General features: G+C 50.8%; 2 protein-coding genes and 1 pseudogene across 2 annotated transcripts in view; 1 reads left to right on the top strand and 2 right to left on the bottom strand.

Moving 5' to 3' along the window:
* The window catches only part of LOC142588680 (uncharacterized), a 34,258-nt gene extending 11,908 nt beyond the window's left edge, over positions 1 to 22,350 (bottom strand). The window contains exon 1 of the mRNA XM_075700505.1: positions 20,936 to 22,350. Coding sequence (XP_075556620.1) covers positions 20,936 to 21,842 — 907 coding nt within the window. The 5' untranslated portion in view covers positions 21,843 to 22,350. The remainder of the gene's footprint in view (positions 1 to 20,935) is intronic.
* On the top strand, positions 4,276 to 7,869 carry LOC142574371 (uncharacterized; annotated as a pseudogene).
* LOC142590856 (uncharacterized) lies at positions 21,871 to 26,506 on the bottom strand. Its single transcript, XM_075703288.1, has 2 exons — positions 22,336 to 26,506; positions 21,871 to 21,886 (listed from the first exon to the last, which is right to left on the bottom strand). Exons 1-2 carry the CDS (start codon positions 26,115 to 26,117, stop codon positions 21,871 to 21,873), a joined length of 3,798 nt encoding a protein of 1,265 aa, XP_075559403.1. The 5' UTR covers positions 26,118 to 26,506.
* Between the last annotated feature and the right edge of the window lie 997 nt (positions 26,507 to 27,503).

The raw sequence follows: 27,503 nt of genomic DNA, 5'->3' as shown, positions 1-27,503 counted from the left end.
CGCCATCCAAGCACTGGGCTCCGGTGACGTCTACGAGAAGATCAGGGGCATTGTGCTCGAAGAACTGTGCAAGATGTTTCCTTCGTCGCAACCTCAGGTGTCCTCTGCCACTGACATCGTCACTGACATCGTCAAGGACGAACTTCTACGATCACTGGGCGTTACCGAAGTGCAGCCCGAATCGCGCTTTCCGTGCCGGAAGCGATGACCTACGCCGCCCTCGCCCGTCGTCAAGGTCCCCGTCCTCGACCGCGCCAGGGCGCTGTAACGCCGCAATACCGTCGTCCACCACCGCCGCCGCTAGCACGCCTACTTGTCGCCCAGCGCAACCATCCGACGAAGACGGACATTTCGCGCGCCCCCGACCACCGCCCGCTCTACTATCACTGCGGAGAAGCCGCACATGTCTACCGCCGATGCCCATACCGCGAAATGGGGCTACGAGGGTTCGCCGTCAACGCTCCGCGCCCTCAGCAAGGTGAACGCCCTTGCGATATCGCCGACTAGCTCGCCGCTACTCAGCGGAGTCTTTGAAGACCGCCCCGTTCGCCATCACCAGGCCGCTACCTGTCGCCGCAGCGTCGTCCATGCACTGGCCTAGCCAGGGGCCGCTCTGCGAGCCCATATCCGGAAAACTAAAAGCAGCAACCGATGGAGGTGCGGTTGCTGTTCGTCGAACTGACGAAGATCCTCTGCCGACGACGAAGACGCCGAAGGGACTATCTGGACGACGTAACAACGAAACGCCGCCGTCCTGACGAAGTCTGGAACGAAAAGAATACGCCGACGAAAGACTACCTGACGACGCCACATACCAGCCACAGGTCAATGCGGCGCAGCCATGATCCGATGCCAAGACCTACCTGTAACGCAAAACAAAGAACCACTGACCTCGAAGTGCTTCTCGACGGCCACACAGTCACCGCCTTAGTGGACACATGAAACTCCGTAATGAGTGGACACATCGCCGCCTAGTTGAAGAAAGTTAAAACTGCATGGGAAGGCCCTGAAATTCGGACCGCTGGAGGACACCTCATTACGCCTACTGGAATCTGCACAGCAAGAATTACCTTTCATGACCGGACTTACGCCGAGCTCCAGCATTATTATTTCTGTCGGCACCGAAACACCCGCTGACGTAGAAGGCGTCATCGAGGGCGACCAACGTTTACTACCCGACCGTGAAATTTGTGTCGCAAGAGGGATCGCTCGACTGCACGGAGGAAAAACGAAAGTGTTGCTGACAAACTTAAGCCAGGAGTTCAAGCACATCAACAAGGCCACGACGATCGCCTATAGTATACATCGAAGAAATTCTGGAAACCAGCAATGCGTTTGTCCTCTCGCATTCTGCCGCATCTACGCCGACGACCGTAGTTCCCGAACCAGACTTCGACATAAATCCAAGTCTCCCCATGATTAAGCAACAACAGCTTAGAAGTCTACTCCGACTGGTGTTTGTCGATCGAGGATTCGACAAACACCAGTCGCAAAGCATCGCATAATCACCGAGGAATGCGCTCGACCACTCTGCCAGAGCCCTTACCGAGTTTCGCCGCGAGAACGTGAAGCTATAAGAGAACAAGTCGGCGAAATGCTGCGCGACGACATCATCCAGCCGTCGAAAAGCCCGTGGGCATCCCCTGTTGTCTTGGTGAAGAAAAAGAACGGAACCCTACGTTTCTCCATCGATTATCGTTGACTGAACAAGATCACGAAGAAGGGCGTATACCCCCTCCCACGGATAGACGACGCATTAGATCAGCTCTGCAACGCTAAATATTTCTCGTCGATGGATCTCAAGTCTGGCTACTGGCAAATAGAAGTAGACAAGAGAGATCGCGAAAAGACCGCCTTCATCACGCCAGACGGCCTATACAAGTTCAAGGTCATGCCATTGTGCTTGGCGCCTGCAACGTTCCAGCGCGTCATGGACACGGTGTTAGGGTTGAAGTGGCAGACCTGTTTTGTTTACTTGGATGATGTCGTCGTCATTGCCGGAAATTTCGACGATCACCTTAGGCGGCTTGTGACAGAACTAGAGGCCATCAAGTCATCAGGGCTCACTGAAGCCGGAAAAGTGCCGCTTCGCCTACGATGAGCTTCTGTACATGGGCCACGTCATCAGCAAATTTGGAGTCCTCCCCGACCCACAGAAGACAACCGCCATCGCAAAGTTCCAGCAGCCCATCGACAAGAAGCCAGTGCGTAAATTCCTTGGCATGTGTGCCTACTACAGGCGCTTTGTCAAGGACTCAGAGGGGGCTGCGGTCGCCGAGGCAAACGGACGCGTTTCACATCGGCTCCGTCTTTTTCGAGCTTTCTCTCAGTGCTAATTAGCCAATACCAAAGTTTCCTTTCACCAATGTGTTCCTAAAGTCGAACGGCATCGACAGACACCGAAAGCATCGAAGGCAAGTCATTTTTCGCCGAATTATCGAACTTTTCGTGTCAACGCCGTGCGACCGAATGCCTATTGCCTAGGCGCGCTCCGCCTAAGCTAGGCCTATAGACGCCGCACCTGCTGCGCGCCCACCGACCCCGGCGACTGTCGCGCAGTTCGGAGATGGAGTCGTCTGCTCCGACAACAAGCTCGGATGCCAAGATGCATGTGTATGTGATGGGCGAAGAAATTTCACCCGAAGAATTTCACGAAGACGCCGGCTGGAATCTTGCGGGAGACCACCTGTCGAGAAACCGCCAGCGAGGAGCAGACAAGAAGCTCAACAATGACAACGCCGTCAATCGCAAGGCAACGTTTGACGCCAAGAAAACGAAGGCCTCAGCCACCAAGGCCGCAATAATGCCGGCTATGCCGCGCTAGGAAACCAAAATCGTCGTTAGGCCGAGGGGCGGCCTAAGCGTCGCCAAGACCGGGCTGATCGATGTCATCGCAGCAATACACGCATCGGCCGGAATCACCAAGGAAGCCAGACACTCTGAGACATTCTGCCTCAACGCACAGCAAAACATCGTCGTGATCAGTACACCCAAGGAAGAACACGCGTGTCGCTACTAGAAAATCACTGAAATTAACATTCGAGGCAAGCTGCACGAAGTCAGCGCATACCGCACGGCCCCGCACGACAGCGTCAACGGAGTCATCCGGGGAATACCCGTGAGCGAAACACCGAGGGATATCGACGTCAGCATCGTCAACGAACGCAACCCGCTAGCCCTGTGCGCCAAAAGAATCGGAACCACGACCACGATCATCGCGGCCTTCAGGGGCACCAAGGTGCCCAACTACGTGAAATACGGCTTCGCTCTCATGAAATGCCAGTTATATCGAAAACAGGTGGACGTCTGCCACCAGTGCGGACGCATCGGTCACCGAAAAGATGTTTGTCCGTCGTCTAACCGCATCTGCAGAGGGTGCGGAAAACAGAACCCCCCTGAGGACCATCAGTGCTCACTGGAATGCAAGCTCTGCGGCGGTAAGCACTTAACTGTCGACAGAGAACGCAAACCTAAGTACAAGATCCCATACGTCGTTCGCAAGAGACAGTGGGAACGGCGAAAGACCGACAGCCAGCTCTCGCTCGAGCGCGACTTCCCATCGCTTGAGCCGCCACCTGAGCGCAAGTCGAGAACTCCTTCCAAGAATCGCTCGCAATCGAGAGCAGGCAGTCAACAGTGACGGCACAGCCGCGACGCTAGTGCAAATAATGCCGAAAGATCCCCGTAGAGATAGCGAGTGAGCTGGCAGACGCCGTTCGATACCCCAACGCAATGAAAAGAAAGGACGCAAGCGTCGACCGCAAGAAGCAACAAACGCGGAGCCAGGAGATCCAGACGCTCGAGGCGTTGCGAAAAGAAAACGCGGAGATGAAGGCCACGATCGTGCAACTAACCCGGGAGATGGAGGACATCCGTAAGGAGATCAACAACAAGGAACAACCAATAGAGCAAGCGCCGACCGCACCGAGCACGTTGGCGCCGAGTATTAGCCAGGAAGCGACGAAAGAGCTCGATTCCGCCAAGGAGCCGCCAAGATTCCGATTCCGATTCCGCCAAGAAGAGAGCTATCGAAATACAAGGAAGTAAAGAGACAGCCAGTGACCTCGACGCTCGCTTCTCTGGTATCGACTCCGGTTTAGACAAGCTCGAGAAGCTGATCCTGGCAATGAAGACCACCATCGGGAGAAAGTTCGTCGAGTACGACAGCAAACTCGCCGTCCAGGAGAGAAACATTCAACTAATGATGAGGCACTCGATTTTCGCTGAACAGCAAAGTGCCCAAGCACCCGGCAACAACTTACACCTCGGACAAACATGGCCACCGACCAAGCAAGCGTAGTTGTGTGGCAGTGGAACTGCCGCGGCCTCCAACGGAAGCGGGCAGTGATCCAACAACACATCGCGCGCCCCAACCGAAAACCCGACGTGTTACTATTACAAGAGACTCTCACCGCCACACCGTCCCTTCCCGGCTACAGAGTGCACGCGGGCCCGCCAGACGGCAGGGGCCTATGTACCCAGGTCAGAAATGGACTGACCTTCGTGGAGCACGAACTCAAAAGCGTCAAGGTGGAGCACACTTTTACGGAGCTCGTGCCGACCAAATGCAGAAAGTAAAGCGTTTTCATCTTAAACATATATAGCAACCCGTCGCACAGGCGACAGTGGTTGAAGTCTGTGCTGCACCAGGCGAGCACCGCAGCAGGGAAGTCGAAGCTCCTGGCGTGCGGAGACTTCGACGCCATGGATAAGACGTGGGGATACATCAAGAACAATGTCAAGGGGAGAAACTTAGCACAAGACGCGCTAGAACTAAACTACACCCTTATCACGGACCCGGCATACCCCACAAGAATCGGTAACTCGGTGTCTCGCGACACCACACCCGACCTCACGTTCGTCAAGAACAACGAACCTGTCACCATCACTTGGAGAAACACCGGAGAAGACTTGGGCAGCGACCACACGATCGTCGAAATCATCGTACCCACGCCGGGAGACCAAGCAAGTGGCACGAGAAAGTACACCTGGGTACTCCTGGACCGAGTTCAGGAAACTCAGGGATCGAGAAGAAGCCGCGGTGGACTAGATGACGGACATCGACGCATGGACTCAGAAGGTCGTCCGAAACGTGCACGACTCAACCCGAGATATCGAGACAGACGTCGAGACAGACAGGATGGACAGCCGACTTGCCCACCTCATCGAGGCAAAGAAATCCACACTAAACAGATGGAAGAAGCAGAGACCCAACAGAAGGCTCCGCAATAAAGTGGCCGAGCTCAACCGCGCGATCGAAGACCACTGCCGCACGCTCTGCTGCCAGCAATGGAACGAGTTATGCAACGCGGCTGACGGCCAGATACACAACGGCAAGACGTGGAATTTGCTCAAACACCTACTGGATGAAACCAAAACCAAGCCCCATCAAAAATATCGTCTCGCCAAACTTCTACATCGACAGACCACGGAGAGCGGGGCTGCCGCCGTGCGGAAGAAGCTCCAAGACAAGTACGTCCCGACGACACCGATGGTCGACCACGGTCCATAACGTGACCGACCCAACGTGCGCCTGGACAGGGACATAGATATCGAAGAGGTACGCTCAGCCCTGCACGACCTGAACAGCCGATCGGCACCTGGTCCGGACTTTATCACAAAAAAGGCCCTAAAAATCTCGAGGACCGCTCCATCGAGAACCTAACGGCGTATTACAACAAATGCTGGAGGAGCGGCACTCTGCCGAAGCAGTGGAAGAAGGCCAAGACAATTCTCATCCCCAAACCAGGGAAGCCACTGAGCACGGACAACCTCCGTCCGATCTCGCTTCGTCCTGCGTGGGCAAGGTCCTGGAACACGTCCTACTCAACCGATGGCAAGAGTACCTAGAAAACGAAGATCTCTATCCCGAGACGATTATCGGCTTCCGCCAACACCGGAGTACGCAGGACGCCATGATCCAAATCAAACTTTGCGTCATCGACGGCGAAACCAAGGACACCAAAGCCGTTCTCGGGCTCGACCTAGAAAGCACCTTCGACCAAGTGACGCACTCTGCCATCCTCGCGCAGGTATACCATCTAAACCTAGGTGAGAGGTCGTACGAATATATCAAAGACTTCCTCACTGGCAGGACGGCGGAGCTCAGAGCTGGCGACCTGAAGACGGACGAGAATGCATTAGGGAGCCAGGGCACTCCCCAAGGCTCCGCCATCTCACCCATGCTATTTAACCTTGTTATGATTCATGTTGCCAAGAGACTATGCCAGCTCGAAGGACTGAAGCACACGATATACGCGGTCGACATTACGCTAGGGTGGACGGGGGCAGTGATGCCCGCATAGAATCCACACTGCAGACGGCCGTCGACACGATCGAAGAAAGCCTGGAAGGTACGGGACTGCGTTGCTCCCCAAGTAAATCGGAGCTCCTGCTTTACTAACTGATCAAAAGCACAGAATCGAGAAGCAAAGGGAACGCGAAAAGATCAAGATCCGCACCAGGGACAATACCGAGGGTCAGCAAGATCCGAGTCCTGGGCATGACGATCGAAGCGCTCGGCAGGAACGGAGACACCGTCACCCGCATCACGGGAAAGGCGACCAGACTGCTCAAGCGCGTTACCACCAATAAGGGAGGCATGAAGAAGGAAAACCTCATCAGACTTATACACTCCTTCGTACTCTGCCACATAGTGGACGTGGCAGCCTTCCACAAGTGGATGAAAAGCGAAAAGAAGAAGCTTGACATCCTAATCCGGAGGGCTTACAAGACAGCCCTCGGTCTACCCGAAACTACCAACACGAAACGTCTCCTCCAGATGGGCATACGCAACACTCTCGACGAGATCGCCGAAGCGCAGAGAGCCGCTCATTTGGAAAGACTGTCATCAACAAAGTACGGCAGAAAGATCCTGTGCAACCTAGGCATCGGTTATCACGAACAGCAGGGACCAAAATGCCCCGTCCCCGACCACGTACCACGGTACGTGCAGTTTGACCCCGTACCGAGGAACATGCACCCGGAATTCAACGAAGGCAGAAGACGCGCTAGAGCCAAGGCACTGGAGCTACACGCGGAAGACCCCGGCGCCAGATACGGGGACGCAGCCGAATATGCCTGCCGCAACGGCTTCGCGATCGCGGTGGGCGACTCCGGAGGCAACGTGCGGGTGACCACCAGCACATCGAGCAAGCAAGTGGAGGAAGCAGAAGAAATAGCCATCGCCCTGGCCATCGTAGACCGAGTATGACACACGATCCTGAGCGACTCCAGACAGGCGGTGAGGAACTACGTCAAAGGAAGAATTGCCCCAACGGCGGCACGCATCCTGCTCCGACAGGCAGACCGCCACAAGAGGACTCGAATCAAGTTGTTCCCGGCGCACGCAGGTCAAGCGTCGGAGAAGAATGCCAATCGCAACGAAACGGCACACGCCCGAGCACGAGGACTAACCGACCGCGCCCAAGGCAACGGCGCCCGCTGTGGTTCAGCGCCAAAGACAGGATGGCCAGCTATAACGAATTGACCAAGGCCTTTCGGCTGGCCGGCAACGGGCTGAGCAGGTCGCAGGCCGTGCTGTTCAGGCAACTACAAACGAGAACGCTTCCAAGCCCGGCGCTATTGCATAGGATGTACCCAGAATCGTAGCCCGATGACAAGTGCAGAGCGTGCTGCAAGGAGACGGCCACATTCGAGCACATGATATGGGATTGCTACAAACATCCAAGCGAAGCTAACTCAGGACGTATACCGTCGCAGCTCGAGAAAGCAGCGCGGAGCGACGACCAAGAAAAACAACTCCAAGCCGTCCAGCAGGTCATCGAGGCGCTGGCTAGGCAGGAGCCTGGCGAGCCGGCAACGGCGAGTGGGGATCCTCGCAGAGCACCCGCCAAGATGGCGACGTAGACCACGTCCGAAGCGCGCTTGTGCGCTTTACTGCAGGCTCAATATACGTTTTCCCAATCCAATCCATGTAAAGGACTTTTCACGCATCGCTGAGCCCTTGACACATCTAACTAAATGTGATGTCGAGTTGAAGTGGGAAACGCCGCAGGCTGACGCATTTGAAGAACTCAAACGACGTATGCAGTCGCCGCCGGTACTTACGCACTTCGACGACTACGCCGATACAGAAATTCATACTGACGCCAGTAGCCTAGGCCTCGGTGCCAGAGAAAAAACGGACTTGAATTGGTCATAGCTTACGCTAGCCGGTCGCTGTCAAAAGCGGAAGGCAATTATTCTACGACAGAAAAGGAATGCTTTGCCATCGTTTGGGCTACAGGAAAATTTCGCCCTTACATGTGGCAGGCCCATTCAAAGTCGTCAGCGACCATCACGCGTTGTGTTGGCTAGCGAATTTAAAGGATCCTTCAGGACGGCTGGCGCGGTGGAGCCTCAGACTACAAGAATACGACATCACTGTAACGTACAAGTCCGGACGAAAACACTCTGATGCCGATTGCCTGTCACGCGCCCCCAATGACCCGCCGCCGCAAGATGATGACGCCTTCCTTGGAATAATAAGCGCGGAAGACTTCGCTGAACAGCAACGAGCAGACCCGGAGCTAAAAAGCCTCGTCGAGTATTTGGAAGGGCACACCGACCTTGTCCCTAGGGCATTTAAGCGAGAGTTGTCTTCATTCTCGCTTCAAAACAACCTACTGGTAAAGAAGAACTTGTCACCAATCCGCACCAACTACCTTCGTGTTGTTCTCTCGGCGTTGCGTCCAGAAGTACTGCACGCCCTGCATGACGATTCGACCGCTGGGAACCTCGGGTTCTCCCGGACGCTATCGAGGATACAGAAAAGGTATTACCGTCCGCGCCTGATCACCGACATTGCCCGTTACGTCAAGATATACCGAGACTGTCAGCGACGCAAGACAGAACCAACAAGGCCAGCGGGATTACTACGGCCGATCGAGCCTCCTTCCCGACCGTTTCAGCAGATCGGAATGGATTTGTTGGGACCCCTTCCGGCGTCAACAACCGGAAATAAGTGGATCGTCGTGGCGACGGACTACCTCATCCGCTTCGCTGAAACAAAACCTCTGCTGAAAGGTAGCGCAGCTGAAGTGCCGAAATTCTTCGTCGAGAACATCCTGCGGTGACATGGCGCCCCAGAAGTCCTCATCACCGACAGAGCAACGACTTTACAGCGGAGCTCACCCAAGCCATTCTGCAAGACAAGGCACAGGAGGACAACTGCCTATCATCCACAGATGAATGGTCTTACAGAGCGCCAGAATAAGACCCTCGCCGACATGCTAGCAATGTATGTCGACGTCGAATACAAGACCTGGGATGCCGTCCTGCCGTACGTAACCTTCGCTTACAACACGGCGGTACAAGAAACAATACATATCACCCCGTTCAAGCTGATTTATGGCAGGAACCCGACGGCGACTCTCGATGCCATGCTGCCGCACGTCGCCGATGAAGAGAATCTTGACGTCGCCACCTATCTCCAGCGCGCCGAAGAAGCCCGACAGCTCGCCCGCCTACGGATCAAGTACCGACCGCCGACGCTACAACCTCCGACGACGCTACGTCGAGTACCAGCTCGGTGACCGTGTTTCGGTTTGGACCCCGATATGCCGACGAGGGCTGAGCGAAAAACTATTGCGACACTATTTCGCACCCTACAAGATCATCCGACGTATTGGCGAACTGGACTATGAGGTCGTGCCAGACGGCATTTCGCATTCACAGCGGCACCGCGCATGATCTGAAGCGGTCCACATGGTGCTTCTTAAGCCCTTTTACGCACACTGACGAACTTTCTTATTTTGTTGTTTCTTTGCTACGGGTATTTTTGTTTATTACTTTCATTTGTTTACAGCATCGGGTCGATGCTTTTTAAGAGGGGAGTATTGACACGTCTACTGTTTATCTTTATCGGGCGACCACGTTTCACCACCTAACAAATCGCACAGCGCAGAACGCGCCTGCATGTGTCGGAAGTTTCTGCAATGTTATCGATGGTTCCGTCCGCTCTCTGGTGACCGAACCTTGTGTAATCTGATTGCATGTGTGCGCGACGCGAATAAGGTAGAACCATATATGGTAGAACTTTGTGGAACGCAGGCGGGTCCCAGCGATTACTCTGGAACATTCGAAGACTGATGCAACTGGTGTATAAAAGCCGACGCGTTTGACCCGCTGATCAGATATTGACGATCGCCGACTGTGTTCACCGTTGTTGCCGTTCTTTAAGTGTAGCCTGTTTTTGTGGGCACAGGTTCGCCCAAAGAAAGTTAGTTTCATCTTTCACAGCATTGCTACTGTGTTCTTTATACGTCACTCACACGTGACAGTTTTGTAGAATTTGCATTAGAAAAAGCCGTGCAATACATGGCAAGAAAGCCGGGAAAGCGGGCAGTGTGCGGCGAGGTCGCTCAAGGCAGATGAGGGGACGGATGAGAATGGAGAGGGAAGCGAATCAATCAGCACACACTGTGATGTCGATGCTAGGCTGATAAAAATAGAGGCTTTCCAGGATGAGCTTGTCAAACTAGTCGAAGAGCTTAAAAATGGGCTAAATATGGATCGTGATGCACGGAACGTAGTGGAAAAAAAGACTTCAAGCAGCCGAGGAAAAGCTGAACAGGGCCGCCACTGTGAACGAGAATTGCCGTGACAGTGGAATGCTGTCCCCCGACGTGACAGGAGAGGGAGTGTGAGCAAAGCACGTGGAATGCGCGCAACGTGGGTAGGGGCTAACTGGAAAGAGCGGCACCTACCTTGAGGCCGCCACACACAAAACGCAGGAGCGCAGGGGTAAATGCCCCTTGTCAAGTCCGAATCACGCGGAAAAGGGTAAAGGGAAACAGGGAGAGGTAGGGGAGGATGAAATGGTGATTATCTCCGGTGACTCAAACCTGGCTAGGTGCTCAGAAGCAATTGTGGACAGGGTGAGAGGCCGTAAAAGAGTTGCGGTAGGGACATTTCCAGGGCGGACACTGGGTTATGTCATGGACCGAGCAAAAGCAAAACTCGTGAAAAATGCCCACGTGCGCAACCTTGTCATAGTAGCAGGTGGGCTAAATGACGTCCTAAACAGGAAAGGGACAGGACTAGCCCAGCGTTTGGCGAAGAAGGTAGACTACTTGCGCGAGCTGTCCCCTCAAGGTGCGGTCTGCACGGTGCCGGAGGTGCCTGTACGTGACACTTACGTAGAAAGAGCCATAGTGGCTGCTAATGAGGCGATATGGAGAATGAGCCGAGAAAAGGGTTTAGAAGTTGTCGACGTAAGCAGGGAATTGAGAAGGTATGGTCGTTTTGAACGAGACGGGATCCACTTCAATTACATGCTTGGATGAGAAGTGGGCTGGCGACTTGCTGGTCGCGCTGTTGCTTTTTTAGGGGGCCCACGGGTGCTGAGTAGGCCAGAGTAGGTAGTAATGAAGAAGGTCCCCTAGGGAAACCTCAGAATAGCATCGCCGTCAATAACATAAAAAGGAGAAAAACAAGAAAGAGAGCTCGCCATGCAATAGCCTACATCAACATGCAGGGCGGCAGAAAGAAGGAAAGGTTGGCAGAAATTGAGGAGCAGTTAAATAAAGAACAAATAGGAGTGTATGTGGTTATAGAAACGCAGCTTAGAGACTCAGAAGAACCGCCAGTGATTGAGAAAGATGTTTGGGAAAGGTGCAACAGAACTAAGTCGGAAAGAAAGGCAGGGGGGTCGGTATGCTCATTCATCAGGGAGCCAAATGGAAAAGAGTAAATTAAAAATTTGAAGAGCATCTTTGGTTATCAGGTACAATGAGTGGAACAAGAACTTGGCGGGGCGTAACGTATTTGTGGACCGGAAAAAATTGCACAGAAAAAATTCAAGAGTTAATGGAATGCGTAAGTGCTGATGTTAAGGGTTTCGCGAATGATGCCGAAATTATCCTGTTAGGTGACATGAATGCCTACATACAGGGTCTAGATGGCTGTACCGACAACAACCGGGAGTCAATGCTATATCTTTGTGAGCAACATAACCGCGCTATCGTGAATGCAGGGCCTAAGTGTGAAGGGCAGATCACGTGGGAAGTGGGAAACCGGCAGGCAATCGACCATTGATTGCTGTCCGATGACAGAAGGAATTCATGATAAGTTGAGAGAAATGGTCATTGACGACGAAGGGTATAGCAGCATAGGGAGTGACCATAAACACATCATTTTGAAAATGGGATATGTAGTTGGGAAATAGAGCAAGGGAGTGCAACATGCCCAGTCCAAATTTGAACACTGAACTAATAACAAATATACTCACAAGAGTCGAGGAAGAACTGTGCAAATGGCCTAGTAAAGAGTGGGAATATAGCGAGCTTCTAATTGTAATAAGGACAGAAGTACGGAAAGAGAAACATGTTCGTTGGAAAGGAAAAAAAGAAACCGAAAAGCTGGTGGAACAGGGAGATACGAGAAGCGATCGCCGAACGGCAGAAAGCAAACCGAGAGCACAGGCAGGCAAAGAAGGCGCATTTGCCGCAGGATGAAGTGGCCAGTAAATGGGAAATATCATCATCATCATCATCATCATCATCAGCCTGGTTACGCCCACTGCAGGGCAAAGGCCTCTCCCATACTTCTCCAACAACCCCGGTCATGTACTAATTGTGGCCATGCCGTCCCTGCAAACTTCTTAATCTCATCCGCCCACCTGACTTTCTGCCGCCCCCTGCTACGCTTCCCTTCCCTTGGGATCCAGTCCGTAACCCTTAATGACCATCGGTTATCTTCCCTCCTCATTACATGTCCTGCCCATGCCCATTTCTTTTTCTTGATTTCAACTAAGATGTCATTAACTCGCGTTTGTTCCCTCACCCAATCTGCTCTTTTCTTATCCCTTAACGTTACACCTATCATTCTTCTTTCCATAGCTCGTTGTGTCGTCCTCAATTTGAGTAGAACCCTTTTCGTAAGCCTCCAGGTTTCTGCCCCGTAGGTGAGTACTGGTAAGACACAGCTATTATATACTTTTCTCTTGAGGGATAACGGCAACCTGCTGTTCATAATTTGGGAATGCCTGCCAAACGCACTCCAGCCCATTCTTATTCTTCTGATTATTTCCGTCTCATGATCCGGATCCGCCGTCACTACCTGGAAGGGTCTACCTGGAAAAAAGTCTATGGTTCAAATACTGCTGCAAGCAAAGATAAAAGGTGAAAGTGAGCGTTGGTTGTCAGAAATACGTGAAAAAAAGAAGGTCTGAGAAGAAGGCGTGAAGGAGGCGTGAGAAAATTATTAGGCAGGAAGTCAACAACAATACAACAACATATCCTAGACGAAGATGGAAACAAACTGAAGGGGAAGCGGCATTAAATTACATCCGATAAATAACATCCGAGTCTTTCCAAGGCAATGACGAGGTTGTATTTGAAGAAAAAAAAGAGCATGACAGAGAACCAGATGGAAATGGAGCTGGTGCTGACAAATTTCAACTGGAAAAAAGCCGAAGAGAAAATTCCTAAGCGCACAGCCACAGGGCTAGGCGAGGTTCCCGTTAGGCTGATTAATGAACTAGGACCAAAAAGTAAGGAAACTCTGGTGAAAGCAGTGGAAAAAAACCTTAAAAGATAGAAGAATAGCAGACAGTTGGCGACAAAGTAGAATGAATTTAATTTATAAAGATAAGGGGGAGAAAGATAGAATTCACTCGTATAGACCGTTGACCATTAAATAGAGGTCAACGGTAAATAGAGGTCAAAAATATAGAGGTCAGCAATGCAGGAAATGAAATTAAAGCTGCAAGCATGGGCAGAGAATAATGGCATATTGGGAGAACTTCAGAATCGCTTCAGTATAGGTAGGCATTTGGATGATAATTTATTTATTCTTACTCAGTGTATTGAAATATCAAAAGTAAAAAGCAGACCGTTATAAGTGGCCTTTTTAGACATTACAGGAGCCTATGACAACGCAAACCGCAATATTTTGTGGGATATTCTGGAAGGGGAAGGCTTAGGTGACGATTGTGTACAGCTTTTTAGAGATTTACGTAGAAAATACCGTTTTCGTTGAACGGGAAGGGATGAGGAGCGAAGAGAAAGTTGATATCAACAAGGGACTGAGGCAGGGGTGCCCTTTATCCCCACTGCTGTTTATGTTGTACATGGGGAGGATGGCGAGGGCAATAGAAGGAAGTAATATCGAGTTCAATCTCCCATATAAACAGGCGGATACAGTAGTAGAGCAGCAGCTTCCAGGTTTATTTTATGCGGACGACATTGTGTTGCTAGCTAACAAGCAAAGTGATTTGCAACGTCTGGCTAATATCTGTGGACAGGAAGGCAACAATTTATGTTTGAAATTTAGCGTTAGAAAATCAGGTGTTATGCTATTCAAGGAAAACAGTGAACAGACAGTGGCAATACAGGGGCAGGAAATACCTCGGGTAAGAGAATATACATACCTCGGTATATGGATAAACGAAGGCAATAGATATATGGAAACACAGGAAAAAAACAATTACAGTGAAGGGGAAGAGAAATGCAGCCATAATGGAAGCACAGAGCGCTATGGCGATATAATAGGTACGAGGTGATCCGGGGTATGTGTAAAGGTGTAATGGTTCTAGGACTTACGTTTGGAAATGCGGCTGTTTGGTTTAAATCGGGGGTACAATCAGGACTCAATGGCAACCAAAGGTCAGTGGGACACCTTACAGTGGGCGCTCATGGGAAGACTACCAATTAAGCTGTTCAGGATGATATGGGCTGGACAAGTGGTGAAGTGAGGGAAGCTCACAGTAAAATTGATTATGCAGAACGACTGAAGAATATGGAAGAAAGTAAATGGGCTGGGGGAGTGTTGAAGTATTTGTACAGAAGAAACATTGATTCACAGTTGAGGAAAAGAGCGAGGAAGATTACCAGCAGGTATGCGGCCTGTAAGGTGGGCAACACAGCAACAAAGAACGTCAAGCGGAAAGTCAGAGAGGCTGAAATAATCTCATGGGGGGCGGCAATGGAAAAGAAACCTGCCATGAGTAACTAATTAAGAGGAAAAAATGAAATCAGGAAAGAAGCAATTTATGATAACTCAAAGGGAAGCTCATTACTTTTCGAAGCGAGATCATCCCGTGATGCCTTAGAACACGCACCTATAAAGCCAGATATAAGAAGAAAGAAGAAGCATGTGCTTGCTGCGGTAAAGCTAGGGAAACGATGGAGCATGTTTTATTACAATGTGAAGGCGTCTGCCCAGCAGTCAATTTAGGCACCACTGGCCTGCTTGAAGCCCTTGGGTTCAGCGAGAGCAGTGGAAAAGTGAACATGTCCGCAATAGAGATTAGTAAGGGGCGATTGGGAGATTGGTGGAAGTAGGGAAACGACAAAAAACGGAGACGTACAAAAGCAAAGTTCGCAATAGGGGATCAGAAAATTTGGCTGTGGGAGTTCATAGTGCTTTTTTTTTTCTTTTTTAACCTAGGTAGGGCATTAGGCAGTATAATAGCAATAGCTTGGTGTCGTAACCCACCGCCCCGTTCCCAAGGGGACGCTCATAACATCCATCCATCCATCCATTCATCCATAAGCGAACAGGCACAGCGAAAGATGAAAGAGCGAAAGCGGAGCGCAATATGGAAAACGCGAGCCACGATAGGCGGAGACCACTGAGAGCGGCCCCTTCAGTGGGAAACTGATATATCAGTGGGAAACTTCAGCGGGAAACTGGTGTATGCGCGCCCGACCGAAACGAGCGGTGGGCCTGCTCCCACCGCTCGCGCTTGTTTTGTTCGGTCTCCTTCGCGCTTGTTTCTTTTGTCATGGTGTGAAATAAATGGATGAACAGATTTACAACACAATTCATACTTCAAGAAACCGTGCAAAAGAAACACGCATACTAGCGCAAAGCACAGAACTGCTCGCAACTGCGTGCGACGAACGCGAACGATGATGTGATGTCGATGAGGCTTCACCCTTTAGAACGAGCTGGCGGCACGAGACGTTCATTTGAGGGATCGCCAGCCGTTTGGGCGCAGACGCGAGACCGCGGAGGCCGAGGCGTGCCAGGGGGTGTTGGCATAAAAAATTGGCTGTCCGCTATCGCGGACAGCCGATACTCCCCTCATACGCGCAGGCCTCGGCGCGCCCCAGCCCACGGTACAGTTCGGGTTCTAGCTTTGGTGTCCCCCTTGCCGCTTTCGTGTCCTGGAGGCGCCGCCAATATTGCGAAATAAAGACACGTTACAATTAGTAAAAAACATGACTGAATAAATATAATTACGTCCAGCCGCCAACTTGTGACACTAAGTTCAGCACTACCGCGCCCCGCGACTTCTGCAACACCAGTCTGAAATTTGCTTCTGAAGGTACGTCGGACAAACATTCTCGCGCCTGCGGCGCTGGTGCTGAGTCAGTCATCGTCACCGACGGCCTTTCAGCCATTTGCGCTCAGCTGACTTAGCAAAAGCGCCGCAGGTGCGAGACAGTCTGTCCGACACAGCAGTCGCCAAATCGGGCGTCAGTGCCCGCTGCTTCACCTATTTTACCGCGCCGGCAGCCAGCGTCCGAGCGCAAACTCGACCCGATACCTCCGCAATGCCGGCACGCCTAGGGACAACCGCCTACAACACGCGCTAAGAAACCTCCTCTGTAGTGCCTAGGCAGAGTCATATTATGGTCTTTTCTTCAAGAAGCAAAAGCCCTCAGATTTTCGCTCTCGTTCCCGCTCTTACTGGCGCCCGCGCACAAGTGGCTGGCGATCCCTCAAATGAACGTCTCGTGCTGCCAGCTCGTTCTAAAGGGTGAAACCTCATCGACATCACATCATCGTTCACGTTCGTCACTCGGAGCATGGCAGAAGCACACGCAAGTTGTCGACGCGCCCTCAGTACCCTCTGCACGGCGAGGCGCCGCCGTTCGCACTAGAGTAGTTCGCACACCGTGGTTGGAATCGAGGCCATTTTCGCTGTGCTTGTGACTACAGTTACATTTACGCTGCTTCATTACCCTGCGGCCTTTAGCACCTCGACTACGTTCATTCGAAACGTTATGGCGACGCAGAGCGGTATGACGGCCGCTTCGAAAGACGAGTAATTTTGTTGGCCGAGGTGCTGGGCACGGCTCGGCGGCTCGACGTCAATGAGTTGACGAATCTCGGATGGTGGCACCAATGGGGGGCCCTTTGTAAATACGGGGCCGGTCGTAAGGGCCTCGTAGCGGCCTGATATTATCGCGGTCGTGTAAGTACTTAATCTGAAACGAGCTCGACGGCACGGATGACTTGATTCCCGGGCCATCACTTTCGGAAATAATTTCGCTTTCGCGAGACTTGGATCGTTTCGACACCGAACCCCTCGAAGTATATGGCCGACAGCGCTCTTCGCATTGATAACGAGCATCGCACAGCGCCAGAAACACTTGTCGGGGACGCTTTCGGTGCCGAGTGACGCGAAATTTTACGAAAGTGGAACTATCTCCCAAAGTGATAGCCCGAGCTTTTCGCCCAAGGAAAGCTCCGTCTCCTTCTGAGACGACGATGATAAGTGAAGATAACTCGTTTCCGAATTGATTCTATGAATAAAGGTGCCGTTCCTCTTTCCGTTCATGTCGCGCTACATTCGCGGTATTATTTATTTTTATTTCGCGGACTGAAAAGTTGACCCACGCGTTGCAATCGTGGTCACGTTATATTCTAGTAAATACGGTATCGTCGTTCTGCTTGCACAACGGCATCCTCTACAAAAACTATTCTTCGACAAGGAACAGCTACCTGTTAGTCATCCCAAATACTCTCGGCAAGGAAATCAGGCCACCTATAGGCTACACACAGACATTAGAAACAAATACTACTGGCCAAAGCTTGCAGCAGAGATGAAGCATTACGTCAGAGCTTGCCTTGACTGTCAGCGACGCAAAGTACCACCCACTAAACCCGCCATGCTCTTACACCCTGTTGCAGTGCTGGAGTCGCCATTTGCCCAAATTGGTATGGACCATCTGGGCCCATTTCCGATATCTGCCAGCGGAAATAAATGGCTCATAGTTGCGACAGACTATTTAGCCAGATACACGGAAACCAAGACACTTTCGAACGGCACGGCATTTGAGGCGGCACAGTTTTTTTATTGAGAACATCGTCCTAAGACATGGTGCTCATCTGTCGTCATAACAGACAGATGAACCTCTTTTACAGCATAGCTTTTGAGAAGTGTGCTCACGCTCAGTGGCACGGCCCAAAGTAGAACTATAACATACTATCTTCAAACGAACGGGCTTACAGAACGACTCAACAAGACACTCGCTGAGATGTTCTGTATGTACGTCGGCGTGGAGCACAAGAATTTGGGGAAAAATCTGCCATATGTCACATTTGCTTATAATACGGTAGGCCAGGCAACTACAAGAATGATGCCTTTCGGTCTGCTCCATGGTTGAAAAGTAGGACGATGCTTGGCGCTGTATGCTGCCCCAGGATTTCAGCGATACAGAGGCTGATGCTGCCGATGTCACAGAGCGCGCCCAGGAAGCCATACGTCTTGCGCGCGTCCGAATTGAATTGAATTCTCGGGTTTGCCGAAACCATGATTTGATAATGAGGCACGCCGTAGTAGGAGACTCAGCATTAATTTAGACCACCAGGGTATCATTACCGTGCCTCAATGCACAGAACACGGGCATTTCTTGCATTTCGCCCCATCGAAATGCGGCCGCCACGGCCGGGATTCGGTCCCGCGACCTCGTGCTTAGCAGTGCAACACCATATATCCGCTAAGCCACCGCAGCGGGTCGCGCGTGTCCGAATAACCAGCATGCAAGACCGTGACTCCTGCTGGTATAACCTCAACAATAGATCTGTCGTTTATGAACCCGGCGCCATAGTTTGGGTATGGACACCTATTCGACGCCGAGGCCTCTCTGAGGAACTTCTACGGCGATACTTTGGACTGTATAAAAGTTCTGCGCCGCCTTAGTGACGTCAGCTACGAAGTCGCTCCTGACACCCCATCTTCATCAAAGCGCCACCAGCATGCGCCTGAAACTTTCCACGTGCTGCGCATGAAGCAGCTCCGAGTGACATGGACAACCTAATTTATGTACTGACTATTGGCGGCGAGGAGTTACGGAGTCGCCATCTGTCGGTATGCGTAGTATGAGGGATCACGCGGCGCGCTCCTCATAAGTTTCGCTTACGGCGCTCAATAAAAACACCACGCGGCAGCCCTCCAGGACATTTATATAAGTACTCTCAAAACGAGGGAAGCTTTCGACTGTCGATGTAATAATCTTGGGCAAACTGAAAGCAAAGAATCGTTTACAGACGCTATCTCTTTTCCGAATACGTATAAGCGCGCGGTCGCCGTGATGGAGTCTCCCGAACCGCTTCTTGCATGAAAGGTAGGCAAACGCTGAGAGTAAACCATGTTAAATATGTTCTTATAGTGTCTGTATATGTCTGTATAACCAAATGGAGCATAACCGAATGAAGCCTCAATGCAGCGATCGCACGGGTCCGCAGCGACCGACTGCGCGTCTGCATGCATGTCCGCACACAATGTTTTGCTTTCGCTGTGAGCGCGCTTTCACACCGTGCCGCGAGCTTTATAGGCCACAGCATATGAGAATTTCACAGTATACTAGCAGCCATTGTTGCGTGGATGCCATCAGAACTGTTCAAAAATAATTTTGTTATAGAGACTTCGACGCCTACGGTGACTGTGATGTGCCGTCGCGACTATTCAATCTATTTTGTCTTCTAAGTTCTTTGACATGTCAATATTATTTCTCAAGTTGCGTCGCACTGTATGTTTATCGGTCTTCTCAGCGTGCGATTTCCCTCTGCTTGTTCGTAATCCAGTGCACTAATTCATAACAGAAACATGACCATATCCCATGCCTTTTTTTAATGTGTGTCTTACCGCTCACTTTCCGTTCCAGTGAAGTTGCCAGTATCTAGCATCAAGTTCATAGACCAAACCGTCATGGCTTTAACCGGGCAGCGGGCGCGGGCGAGCGTCTCAGTGTGCGTTTTCTGCTACTCCCCGAACATCGCAGTCCCGGCGCCGTAGTAGAAATCTTCTTCGCCTCTGTGCTTGCTGCATACCCGAGTTGCCGCCGATAGCTGTCTGCCGGTTCTAACTTTCGCAAGTTAAGCTTCACGCAGTTCCTTGTCCTGCGGCTACGTGTGAATAAGGCTGACACCGGGCTCCGTTGCGTACTTCGGGCACTGCGGCACTGAGCAGTAGCCTACCATGCTGCACGCCTCCAAAGGCAGCCACTACATATTATAGTACTTTCATATGTTGTCAAGCGTACACCCAAGGTGGTAAAGACTAACCACTTAAACAGAACCGCAGCGCAGCTGGGACTTTAAACGTTCGTTTTCAGCTCGCTTCCGCGCCTCTGAAACAGCCGACGCTGCCGCTGTATCCACGTGATCCCTCATGCCACGTCACGCCGACGGTGGCGCCAGCTCTTCCAGTGGTAGAGCTCGAGGCCAATATTCGCCGCGCATCGGGACGATGCTTGCTCTGGAGGGAGGCCTATGCCGTGTCCCTATCAGCTTGGAGCCGTGATGGTGACGACGAAGACGTTCTATAAAAGACTGCGCTCCCTATATATATGGACCGGTTCCAGCATTTAACATGCACTTTTTTCCACTTTGTCACTCCTAACATTAACGCTATAAAAGAAAAACAGTTTCGACGACTGCCTTAGAAGCCTCACAAACCACAGAACTAAGACTATCTGCATAAATTGATGTGCAGTAAACACAACGCATTTGGCAGCGGTAAAACTTATAAATAACTGTGTCTAACGTTACAAAATTACTTTTGTGGTGCTTAAAAGCTGCTTCAAATTATAATTTTTCTCATTTAATACTGCTCCATATTGTTTTCTGCTATAAAAAAGGTCTAGTCACTCAAGATAAACTTCACTCTCCATACATACTGCTCATCTCATGAAAGCAGTAGGTTCGCAACAAATTAATTATGCATGTCCAAGGCACTTTACATCACTGTGCTTACCATTGTCTGGAATGTTGAGCGCCGGTGCAGACGGGCGAATGTAGACATTGTCCGATTGAGTCGTCAGGTCCGGTTCCAAGAGCCAAGGCAACCTCGCTGATGTGCTTGGTGGGCTGTATGGTGGATGCTGCGGCGTGCTGTGGCTGGGGCTTACTCTGGGGTTATCAGTTTCCTGGCGTGGTGTTACGTATATTGTACGAGGAGTCCCACCAGTCGGCGAGGATTGCGGTCTTACGTATGGGCGACCGTCTTTCCATCTTGGTGTGCGAAAAGCTGGTCCTTCTGTTCGCCATTTCGGCGTGGTGTATCTTGGGACTTCAGCTGGGGTGGACCACTGTTCGTCGACATTTGGTTGTAAGGGTCTTCTGTATGGAGGGACATCGCCAGGCAGATGCTGTGGCTCTGAAATTGTTCCCAGTGGGTTGTATAAGGGCTGAGCTGTTGGGTGCGGCTTTAATAGTTTTGGAGCAGCGCTTTCTGGCGCCGGTAGCCTTGGCGGCGTGTAAGACTGTTCCGCTGACCTAGGGCCCGAGATCCGTCGTTTATCGGTGAGCCAGGGATCCGCAGCACTAATTCTCCTGTCGGGAAATGTTGGCGGCTTCGGCTTAATGTAAGGGTGGTTGTCTTGTTGGCTAGGTCTGAAAGTACTTGGCGCTGTGGATTGTATCCTAGGTGCATTACTGTACGATGGTATGTTTCCAGGCGTTCCTAGCTCTCTCAGCATGGGTTCTCTTGGTCGGAGATAGGGAGGGTTGCGGAAAGGAACTGGATGAGGTCCTGGTATTGTTGGCGCTCTTGTGAAACTGGGCAAGATAAACGAAACCGATGTTCCCGTTTGTGGTGGCAGGTTGGTCCAGTACACGGAAGTTGGCGAGGACATGAGTGGTAGTGGCACCTGCGTGCGCATTTCTGGTCTCAAGTAAGGAGGACGATAGTCACCTGTTGTCGCAGCTGGTTTCGGCAAAGGTGTGGCATTGACACCTTGTATGCTGTGAGTTGCTGACGCTGCTTCATTGAGTGGAGGCAGCTCTGGCGTTACATAGAGAGGGAGAACAGCGCCTTCTTTACGCGTTGGAAAAGAGATAAAATGTAGAGGTGGCCGAGTTGTGATTGGCTGGACCGAGTCTAGTCGTAACGGTGGGAGCTGTGGTCTAGTGTAGGGAGGGTATGTTTTCAGCTCGGGCGAACGCGGCGGTGGCAAAGCGCGCGTGGTCGTTGGCGTATTAGTTCGATATGGTGGAGGAAAAAGCGTAGCAAAGTTGTTTGAATCAGCGCCATTGGGCTCAGTACCTGGCAAAGTTGTGCCACTCACGCCTGTGGCGTTGCTTATTAGCTCTATTGTAGTCTTAACTGGATCGTTTAAAGAAGTTATGTCTAAAATTGTAAATTTTGTCGCTGACGGCGTAAAGTATTTAGGCCATGATTCTATATTCGGACGAGTAAAGGGAACGTTTGTTTGTGACACTTTCACCGGACTGGTCGTCACCAAATCATACTGTGTTGTTGAAAACCAAGCTTCTGTTGTCGTACTTGAAAATGGCAAGGGTATAGGCGTTGCGTCAGCCGTTTTGACAGTTGCAGTGTTTCGGCTTTCAGCTGTAGGTACACCTGCCATAGGACCAAAAACCGTTAGGGGTTCTGTAAATGCATGAATTACAGGAGGAATTGTGGTGCCCGTGGTCTCTGTGTTTTCGGTTGTAGTATGAATTATTGGGCTGGTAACTGCAGGAGTGGCAGAGGTATAGGTACCAGTAAATAGAGTTGGATGGCTCGGGATAGCTGTAGCCCTAAGCACTGTAATTGCTGTAATAAAGTCGAATGATGTGGGTGTTTGAGTAGAGGAGGTAGGCACTGTGGGAGTAGTTGTGCTGGCCTCGATGCTAGGCGTCCCACTCATTGCTGTAGCTGAGAGTGTACTTATAGTATGTGGAATTGTTGATGTGGCTTCGGTGCTCGTCAGCACTTTAGACATTACTGTAGCGGGCCTGCTGCTGGTGTGCTCAGTAGATGGAGTACCGGTTGTCGTAGTAAAATCAGTCAAAGGGACTGTGGTCTCTTCCATTGTAAATTCAGAAGTAATTGCGAAAGCGGTGCTAGGGACTTCAGTAGCCTCCTCTGTAGTTAGGATTGAAGGGGTAAAAGGCATGGACGTTACAGTAGCTGTGGTGGCTGCAGGAGTGGTTGTGCTTACTGTAATGCACGGCGTCTGACTCGTTGTTTCAGCTGCCAGTGTGCTAAGGACGACTTCGGATGTTGTTGTGTCTTCGGTGGTTTCCAGCACCTTAGATGATGTAGCGGATGTGCTACTCGCATTTTCTGATTCTGTTGATTCGGTCGTTGATGCTACAGAAGTCGAAGCGCTTGTCTGTTTATTTGAAAATTTAGTTGTTGAGACAGTTGCGCCAGGGCTTTCATTTGTCTCTGTAGTGGCAACGGGGGTAGTGGAGGATGTGATCGTGCTTTCTCTCGTGCTTGGTGTATTGCTCGCTGTTTCTGTTGTCATAGTGCTCAGGGTAGTTGCGGTTGTTGATGGGTCTTCGGTTGTCGTAAGTACTCTAGACGTTGTGGCAGGTATGCTGTGTGTTGTGCTCGGCGGCTCGCTCGCTCTTGCTGTTGTCATTGTAATGAGATTACTTGTGGTTGTTGATGCATCTTCGCTTGTTGTCAGTACTGTAGATGTTGTGTCAGGTGGGCTGTCGGTGGTGGACGGCGTCTCCCTCGCTGTTGCTGTTGTCATTGTGCGCAGGGTACTTGCGGTTGTTGACGTAGATGCATCTTCCGTTGTCGTCAGCACTGTAGATGCTGTTGTGGTAGGTGTGCTGTCTGTGGTGCTCGGCGTCACGCTCGATGCTGCTGTTGTCTTTGTACTGATGATACTTGGTGTTATTGATGCATCTTCTGTTGTTGTCAGCACTGTAGATGTTATTGTGGCAGATGTACTCTCGCTGGTGGTCGGCGTCACGCTCGCTGTTGCTGTTGTCATTGTGCTTAGAATACTTGTGTTTGTTGATGCATCTTCGGTTGTCGTTAGCACTGTAGATGTCGTTGTGGCAGGTGTGCTGTCTGTCGTGCTCGGCGTCTCGCTCGCTGCTGTTGTTGTCATTGTACTGAAGGTAGTTGCGGTTGTTGACGCGTCTTCGGTTGTCGTCAGCACTGTAGATTCTGCTGTGGCAGGTGTGCTGTCTGTGGTACTCGGCGTCACGCTCGATCTTGCTGTTGTCTTTGTACTGATTATAGTTGGGGTTGTTGATGCATATGTTTTTGTCAGTACTGTAGATGTTGTGGCAGATGTGCTGTCACTGGTGGTCGGTGTCACGCTCGCTGTTGTTGTTGTCATTGTGCTTAGAGTACTTGCGGTTGTTGATGCATCTTCGGTTGTCGTTAGCACTTTAGATATTGTTGTGGCAGGTGTGCTGTCTATTGTGCTCGGCGTCTCGCTCGCTGCTGCTGTTGTCATTGTACTCAAGGTAGTTACCGTTGTTGACGCGTCTTCGGTTGTCAGAACTGTAGATGCTGTTGGGGCAGGTGTGCTGTCGGTGCTGCTCAGCGTCTCGCTCGCTCTTGCTGTTGTACTGAGGATGGTTGCGGTTGTTGACGCGTCTTCGGTTGGCAGCACTGTAGATGCTGTTGGGACAGGTGTGCTGTCGGTGGTGCTCAGCGTCTCGCTCGCTCTTGCTGTTGTTGACGCGTCTTGGGTTGTCGTCAGCTCTGTAGATGCTGTTGTAGCAGGTGTGCTGTCTGTGGTGCTCGGCGTCACGCTCGAGCTTGCTGTTGTCTTTGTACTGATGATAGTTGGGGTTGTTGATGCATATGTTTTTGTCAGCACTGTAGATGTTATTGTGGCAGATGTGCTGTCACTGGTGGTCGGTGTCACGCTCGCTGTTGTCATTGTGCTTAGAGTACTTGCGGTTGTTGATGCATCTTCGGTTGTCGTTAGCACTGTAGATGTTGTTGTGGCAGGTGTGCTGTCTCTTGTGCTCGGCGTCTCGCTCGCTGCTGCTGTTGTCATTGTACTCAAGGTAGTTGCAGTTGTTGACGCGTCTTTGGTTGTCAGCACTGTAGATGCTGTTGGGGCAGGTGTGCTGTCGGTGGTGATCAGCGTCTCGCTCGCTCTTGCTGTTGTACTGGGGATGGTTGCGGTTGTTGACGCGTCTTCGGTTGGCAGCACTGTAGATGCTGTTGTGGCAGGTGTGCTGTCTCTGGTACTCGGCGTCACGCTCGATGTTGCTGTTGTCTTTGTACTGATGATAGTTGGGATTGTTGATGCATATGTTTTTGTCAGCACTGTAGATGTTATTGTGGCAGATGTGCTGTCACTGGTGGTCGGTGTCACGCTCGCTGTTGCTGTTGTCATTGTGCTTAGAGTACTTGCGGTTGCTGATTCATCTTCGGTTGTCGTTAGCACTGTAGATCTTGTTGGGGCAGGTGTGCTGTCTGGGGTGCTCGGTGTATCACTTGCTGTTGTGATTTTGCTGATGATAGTTGTGGCCGATGATGCATATTCGGTTGTTGTCAGTACTGTAGATGTTGTGGCAGATGTACTGTCGAAGGTGGTCGGCATATTGCTCGCTGTTGCTGTTGTCATTGTGCTTAGAGTACTTTCAGTTGTTGATGCATCTTCGGTTGTCGTCAGCGTTGTAGATGTTGTTATGGCAGGTGTGCTGTCTGTTGTGCTCGGCGTCTCGCTCGCTGTTGCTGTTGTTATTGTGCTGAGAGTAGTTGTCGTTGTTGATGTGTCTTCGATTATCAGCACTGTAGATGTTGTAGTTTCAGGTGTGCTGTCTGTTGTGCTCGGCATATTGCTCGCTGCTGCTGTTCTAATTGGGCTAAGGGTAGTTGTGGATGTCGATTCAACTTTGGCTGTTGTCAGCACTGTTGATGCTGTTATAGCAGGTGTGCTTTTGACATTTTCTGTGGTCGACATTGTCGTTGTTGTAACAGTTGAGTGCCTTGTAGTCATTGGTACAACTTCAGGTGTTGATGTAGCCATGGTACTGTGCTCCTGAGTCGTCGTCTCCGTAGTTACGATGGGAAAGGTGACGAGTGTGGATTGCTCAGTAGTAGTTGTCACTGTAGGCATAGGCGTGCTGTCTGCAGTGCTGCGCTTCTCGCTCCCTGTGGTAGTAAGCTGTGTGGTAACGCTAACTCTCGATGTTGATGGGACTTCTGTGGTTAGCGTCATAGTCGGTGTCGCAGCAGGAGTGGTGCTGGTAATTTCAGCCGTTGTATCATCGCTTATTGGGGTTAAAATAGTTGAGGGCTTTGCAGTATCTTTAGTTATAGGAGTTTCACTGGTCGTAGCTGGCAGCGATGATATTTTAATGGTAGTAGCGCTCGGGTACTGTGTTGGTTTTGTTGCGGTTACGTCTGTCAGTGGAATGCTAGATGGATATGACGACTGTGTGACAGGCCATGTTACTTGTTTGGTTGCAGTCGACGCTGGTGATGTAGGCGGAGATGTCAATATCGTTTGCTGTTCTGTAGGGAAAACTGGGGGTACAAACTCCGAAACGGTTGTTGCGGGCAATGTTGATTGAGTGGGAACGGCTGTCACGGCAGGAAGCGTTGTCATAGGCAAGTCGCCAGCACCTGAAATACAATGCGGTGTTATAGGATATTGCGAATTGATCGATTTTATTTCAGCTTAGCTCTGAATTGTTTTGATGCTTACCTGTGTAAGTCACGCCCTTTACAGCAACGAATACTCGCTGAAAGGCCACCATTGTTTCGAAAGCAAGCTGAAGAGAAGGAGAAAACATACAGTAAGCCTCTTAGGTCTATGGGGGCAGAAACGTTGGTTTATATTTTCCTTTGACGGACGAACACTTCGTTTGTGGCATGTGCGACTTCATTAAAATGAACTGTGTGGTCCTAAAATAAAGTTTAGGACCACAGTTGCAGATACTAGTCGATGTGAGATTCAAGCCGCTTGATACGCAGAGTTAATCGTGGCTTAAAGAACGAACAAGAAAGAAAAAGAAAGAGGTGCTCGGGTATGCAATTTCAGAACCAAAGTTATGAACGCAAAAGCTACAGGCAGATTCTGAGGATTTTGGGGACATGATTCCAGTATGCTAAGGAGCACTGCGATTCAAACTGACGACACTGCACAGAGACAGAAGTCACACTATACAGAACTTAGTAGAAATTTTATGGGAGACTTGGGGAACGCTTCTTTGTTAAAATGTACTGTACAATAAGGCTCATGGGGACTCTTGTGTGTGGTTCACTTGTCTGTAGAGCTGCGCATGTGAGTGTTGTTGAAGTAGATTCCTGTATTCTTGTTGGCTCTGTGAAAAGGGGTAGAGGTAGCCGTGTAAATTCATATAAAAATAAGAAATCGCCCGACTCGAATGACTTAACGCAATTACCCAAGTTGTCCTACGTTACCCAAGTTCCCTTAACTCAAATGACCCTTAAATCGATACAGCAAACAGAAATTATGAGCCTCCGACTCCCAGATTACGTTTCACACGTTATCTTGCCCATGAAAACAGACAGCATGAATAGCGAAAAATTCGGGAAGCCTTTTGTTCCCTTAAAATTGTTTCAGACTTCTGGGGCGCAT

This window comes from Dermacentor variabilis, chromosome 1 (genome assembly GCF_050947875.1).
Source record: "Dermacentor variabilis isolate Ectoservices chromosome 1, ASM5094787v1, whole genome shotgun sequence".
Taxonomy (NCBI): domain Eukaryota; kingdom Metazoa; phylum Arthropoda; class Arachnida; order Ixodida; family Ixodidae; genus Dermacentor; species Dermacentor variabilis.
Note: the sequence above shows the minus strand (reverse complement) of the source record. Positions and strands in the feature narration are given on the sequence as shown.